The 6,253-nt window shown below is 40.5% G+C and overlaps 2 protein-coding genes across 2 annotated transcripts; both read right to left on the minus strand.

The window, feature by feature from the left end:
• Positions 1-1,517: 1,517 nt before the first annotated feature.
• On the minus strand, positions 1,518-2,081 carry LOC116023613. The gene has a single exon (XM_031264618.1). It carries the CDS (start codon positions 2,079-2,081, stop codon positions 1,518-1,520), a length of 564 nt encoding a protein of 187 aa, XP_031120478.1.
• A 1,801-nt stretch (positions 2,082-3,882) lies between these two features.
• Positions 3,883-5,667, minus strand: LOC116022551 (ATP synthase gamma chain, chloroplastic-like). The gene has a single exon (XM_031263299.1). It carries the CDS (start codon positions 5,570-5,572, stop codon positions 4,436-4,438), a length of 1,137 nt encoding a protein of 378 aa, XP_031119159.1. The 5' UTR covers positions 5,573-5,667; the 3' UTR covers positions 3,883-4,435.
• Between the last annotated feature and the right edge of the window lie 586 nt (positions 5,668-6,253).

The raw sequence follows: 6,253 nt of genomic DNA on the forward strand, positions 1-6,253 counted from the left end.
ACTACTGATGGACCTTCCTGCACCCTCCACGTATACGACATCAGGATGGTGGTAACTCTCATCAGACACGCGTCTCACGTCTTCCTGTCGATAACCGCCTCAACCACCCATCAGATGACACGTACGCAAGACCCTCAGTCAATTCCTCGAGGAACACCGTAAAGCAGACACGACCTGCAAGGGTATGGCGCCCGACCACGCACTTGGTCACCCCGGGCGGTGGTCACGCCCACCTGAGCCCCCTACGGCATGGCAACAGCGGCCAGCTCCTTAGGTGGCAGCGCGACCAACTGCAACCCTAGGCGACTGGGCGTCGGGGGGCGCAACCGGGGCGCCTGGTCCTCGGGCGGCGATCGCACTTGTGGCGCCCCCCATGACGCGGCAACAGTGGTTGGCGCCCCGCCCTTCTCCCTCGGACCCCCATCGCACCGCTCTATTTCCTGACTTGCATCACTCCTGCACTGGACTTGTCTTGTACTACCTTGATTCCTTGTCTTGTACTCTTTATTCAAAGTCCCGACCAAAAAATTGGGCACATCTCTAATAACCCCATCAAGTTAAATCTTTTGGTGGCAACAACCTCAATCAAATTCGATTTCCAGCGAGAACAATTTATTAACCTTCTTATAAAAATTGAGTTTACTATTATGTTACAATTATGAACTTAAAAAGTCATTTTCCTTTTTGTAAGGAGTTAATACGCAATTTAGTATTTGATTATGGTTATTTTATCTTGATTTAGTCCTAAACGAATTTTTGTGCGTAATTAGGTCCTCCTTGACTTTGATGATTTTACTCAATTGAGTTATCTGTTGAAATAACTTGGTAATTTCACTTGTATTAATACTTAGGTTAGTCCTCAACTATAGTAATTTTACCCAAGTTAATCTTCGACTATAGGGGTTTATCTAATTTAGTCATCGATTATAGTAGTTTTTACCCAAATTAGTCCTTGAATATAGTGGTTTTACCTAATTTAGTCCCAACTATAGTGATTTTTTCAATTTAGTGCTTGATTCAAACCGTTGAGGACTTAATTCGGTAAAACCACAAATTTGAGGACCTAATTAGGCATAAAAAAGTCATTTGAGACTAAATTTTAAAAAAATAATTACAGTCGATGACTAAAATCACTAAATTGAGTATTAACTCATTTTATAAACTTACGGTATTATTTTCTATAAATTTAACTGATATAGTTTGCCACAACAGTTTCGGTAGACTTTTATAGTTTCCACCAAATTTAACTTTTAAAGAATATGCCACAGTCCTTCATCTGGCCTGCTGGCCATAGTTTATTTACCACATATTCTATATCTTAAAGAGTATGCCCCCAGTATCCAGTATCCAGTATATATATATAGATTCAAATTTTTAACCAAGAAGAAGAAGAAGAAAGTAACCAGACATTCTTAAATAGGATATCCAAAAAAAAAAAAAAATACTATCAGGATTGCACGGGGACCAAATTTAACTTTTAACATTACTATTCAGATCAAAGGGTATAGTATGGCATGTTATTCAAGAAAACCAGTTTTGGTCAATACTGCATTTCTCACTCTTTTTAGATCTCTACCCTTCAGGGTCCTCCCAACCCCTTCACACACTGAGAAAGATGATATTTGACTCCTTGCAAGCTTCCTAGCAATCCATTCATGTGGAGGCACCATCTGTCCCCCGCCATCTATGTCTTCTTCATCGTCACTGTTCCAACCACTTCTAATGAATCCATCGCCTTCCTTGCCTTGATTATGACCGTCGAGAACTCGTGGGTTGTAGGAGGCCTGTGAAGTGGTGCCATAGATTTTGGACCAATCGGGTATGTTAACAGGGGCAGAGTGTTGGATCATTTTGGGTTCGTGATTGGGATTTTTGTTGGATCTCGGGATCATTTTTGTTGAAGATGGCAGGCGCCTTAGAGTAGAGGATGGTGATGGCTCTTTAACCTTGGGAGGAGGGAATTCATTCCTTTCATGGAAACCACCCCAAACATCATCTTCTTGAAGTTCTTCGTACCTGATTGAGGTCCAACCACTGCTACCTTGGCTATATAAGCCAATCCTTCTCTCAGGTATTGACATCTACCATTAAAACAGGGCATTAATCAAGTCAACCCTACTACTGAGCATCAGCATATATAGAAATGGTATTCGAATCTTTAATATCACACGAGATTTTCATAAAGAAGAAAAGATTCCAACTCAAACAAGTTAATCCACACTAACCAGGATCTAGCTTTCTAAGACGGGGATTCAAAGGCTCTGGCTTTTCACAGATTCTTGACTATATCTGCAAAACAGAAGGAGAAATATTAATGAAGCTGGTAAATCATAAGGAGACAATGAAAGCTGGAAATGTTCAATTGATCTCTTTTAAGGTTTACCTTCAACCCTTTATGGGGTTTCTTCACAGTATTCTCAGATAAGCACCAAAGAAGAGAAAACAATGGGCTAGCAAAGGGACAGGAAAGCCGGACTTTAGACCCTAGAAATCTCCTAAATAAATAATATCCCTCTGTGTATTTGGCCTTTTTCCTTTTTAAAATCTCTGATGCCTCACTTTTGATATATATATTAGCAGATCCAACAAATGCATAACATTTCAAATAATAAAACCTGACCAGTTAGAACTTTAGACACTGCTACAGAAGAGGGGATGGCATTATATCCCCTAAAAGGAATTCTGAAACAGTCGGTCACAGGACGGTTGGAAGAGTGGAAGTGGTATCTCTTTTGCCGGAGAAGACAAACCACTTAAATTTAGACCTGAGAGCAAAAACTATTGAAATGGAAGCAACAAACTGACAAAACAGATTTTATAATAGGACAGACAGAACACACGGTAGATTTTATAAATTTATTACTGTTCAGGTTTCTCCCCTTTCATGGTTGCTTCATAGATTTGGAATTTTCTTTGGGAATATTTTACTTTCAGGATTAAGCCTTTTTAAAAAACCAATCAATGCCTAATTTAGTGCAATGCACATGTAATCTGGTCATTTTCTACAATATTATGTTTAACTTAATAACATTATTCTTATCACACTTGGTTTTTTATTGATAAAATAATTAAGTTGTGCATCACCTCATGGTTACTTGTTTGAAACCCTAGATTTACTTGCCCCATTTTGCTTTGTCAGGACATCAGATGAGACCATCTTGAATTATATGCAAAATTATTTATTAAAATAAATTTGTATATCATTAACTTGTAGAAGATTAGTTAATTTATTAGTATACAAAACACAATTTGGTATGAATAATGTTTTCCTAATATGTTATTGTAATTAAATAAGCTATAAATAGTTGGTTGGCATGAGAATATTATAAACCAGTAAATCCTTAAAGTGAACAAGAAAACATGTTGTAGTAAACAAGATAAGAAAAGAAGAAAAGTAAGCCTCAAGAGCCATCATTCAATGTATCAGCCTTACCCAGAATAGTGCTGAAACTCAGACGGGGGCGGGGGCCATGATGATGATGACAGAAATACATTTTGCAGGAATCAAGGTGATCACTTCAACTCTCGGTTTTAACTTCACTGAAAGGAATGGAATCTTATTATTCATATGTTGGAGTTTTCTCCAGATAATAAATTAAAAACAGAGAAAAAGTTATCGAGATTCTTATCCTGAAGGTGACTTCTTTGGCTTCACTGTATAGAAGCCATGGTTGGTGGCCGTCAAGCATGGCTACCAAACAGGGCCCTGTCCCACAAGTTGCAGCCGCTCTATGATTACAGCCGACTTATCTGATCTTTTGGTCACCTTATGCAAAGTTCTAGAAATCTAAGAAGTAACAGTAGTGAGATGTTTCTGCATCACACAAGGGGTGTGAAAGACATCTCTCAAAGTTCCAAGATTTACACAATATCATCCTTTCCCGCTATAAGCTTGTGTTGACAAAGGCCGTTACTATTGACAAGTTCAAACATTGTCTCGACTTGTTGGGTGTTTCCAGATGCTACACAATATCATCTGTATAGTCATCATCAAAACAGGATTTAATCAAAAGTTTTTGAACTATAACCACCAAGTTGGGCATGCTGCCAAAACTCCTTCGGGAGTCAGGAGCCGTTGTTCTGAAAAGATCAACCAGGACCAAAAACTCGAGCATATTTGTACAAGTTACAAGAAACTTCATATCAGCTCAATTTGAACTTCCACTTTACGAGGGCAAAACTACCTTCATATCACCATCAAAGTGAAGAATAATTCACAACTTATGAAGATTGTTCGCAATTACTTTGTATTTGATAAAGAAATCAAAATGAAGTACAATGCTTTGTCATTTAAGGTTTCAGATCAGAATAATCGGCAGTATGGTGATCTCTGTAAGTAGATACAATTCAGAATCTCTTTATCCAAACCCTCCACAAACATCTCATAGGATTCAAATATCTAATACGGAGTAATAAGGATCCAAAACAAATGATTCTATGAAAGTGCATCCGCTCCAGCAACAATTTCCAATATCTCACCAGTGATCTTAGCCTGCCTCTGCCGATTATAAGCAACGGAAAGGCTTCTCTTCAACTCGATAGCATTCTCAGTAGCATTACTCATAGCATTCATCCTCGCTGCAAGCTCACTCGCAAATGACTCTTGAAGTGCCTTCAAAATCTGACTATTCAAGTAAAGAGGCATCAATGCATCAAGAATCTGAGCAGGATCTTGCTCAAACTGCAAATAAGGCGAAATCGCTACACTTTTAGATGCACTGTGATCCCTCTCTACACTCAATTTCCCCTCCTTAGTACTCAACCTAAAGAACTCATCTCCCTCTACATCAACGCTGTTCCCATTCACATCTCGAACCTCGCCTTTCGCAGACAATGGGAGCAATGTGTGGATTATTGGTTGGGACTTAACCAAAGACACGAACTTAGTATACAACAGCTCCACTTTATCAACCTCCTCACTCACAAACAATGAGAAAACATCATCTGCTATAACCTGAGCCTCCTTTGCGGTCGGAAAACTGCCTCCTTCCACAAAACTATCCACAATTTTGTCATCTCTTCGTCGGAAATAGGTATTCCCCTTTTTTCCGACGCTAATTATGGTGTAATCCAAGCCGAGATCCACCAATTCCTTTATACGATTCTCCGATTTTTTCAGAATAGCGTTGTTGAAACCTCCGCAGAGGCCTCTATCGCCCGTGACAACAACGAGGGCGATTTTCTTCACCGGGCGGACGGCGGTTAAAGGGACTTCTACATCGTCCGATTGGAGTTGCTCGTTGATGTTGTACAGAACCTCGACTAGGGCTTCGGCGAAGGGCCTACCATTGATGACCGCCTCTTGAGCTTTCCGAATCTTTGCCGCCGCCACCAGTTTCATTGCTTCTGTGACTTTCTGCGTGTTCTTTACCGTCTCTATTCGATCTCGGATTTTGCGCAGATTGCAGCGGATGCAAGGAGAGAATGAATATTGGGGATTTCGGTTCACAGTAGGTTTAAAATTTGGAAATGAGGTAATCTGAGAAGAAGGAGAAGGAGAAGGAGAAGGAGAAAGTGAAATGGAGTTGCGGAGAGAGGGTTTTGATAAGGTAATCGATGTTGAGGCCGCCATAGTTTGAAAAGGAATATTCCGGCGACTAGGATTTGGAATATTCCGGCGAGGTGGCTACACTAGAGGGTTCTGTAACGGGTTTTAATTTTTAAAGTTATCAATTGAACAAGGGATAAACGCGAGTCACGTGACTGAAATTAGATCGTATTCATTAATGGGCCAGGCCGAATCTAAATTTCATTTATACAAGATCGGCCCGATAAAAAAAATTATAATAAGATGGTGGTTCAATTTGGACAGCCCGTCAGGCACTAATGGACCGAGTGTGCACCGGCCCGTAATCCTTCCCACTGTAGAGAGGAGGAGGTTTTCGCTGCTCTGTGAAGCCAGCCTAACGCGGTGCCCTCCAATCTAAGAGCCGTGAAGCCTCCCGCCTTCGCAGAGAATCCACAGCACAACTCACCACTTGGAACGGGCAGGCCAGTAGAGAGCAACCCAAACCCAGCCTTCAGGGCAAGCCCAACTGTTCCACCATCTCAAAGCTCCCACTCGAGTTACAGGCTCGCGCTACCAAGCCCAGCGAGCTGTTTTTCCAGCTAACACATTATTAAGGGAAAATGTTGCTTATCTGAGAACGATGTGGGAATTCTGTTAAGGATACGTTTGGTTTGCGCATCAGAAAAATGAAACAAAGAACTGTCATGTCTATGTATGTTTCTGATTATTGTATAAACCAATCAA

The sequence above is a fragment of the Ipomoea triloba genome, chromosome 6, assembly GCF_003576645.1.
Source record: "Ipomoea triloba cultivar NCNSP0323 chromosome 6, ASM357664v1".
NCBI classification, from domain to species: Eukaryota; Viridiplantae; Streptophyta; class Magnoliopsida; order Solanales; family Convolvulaceae; genus Ipomoea; species Ipomoea triloba.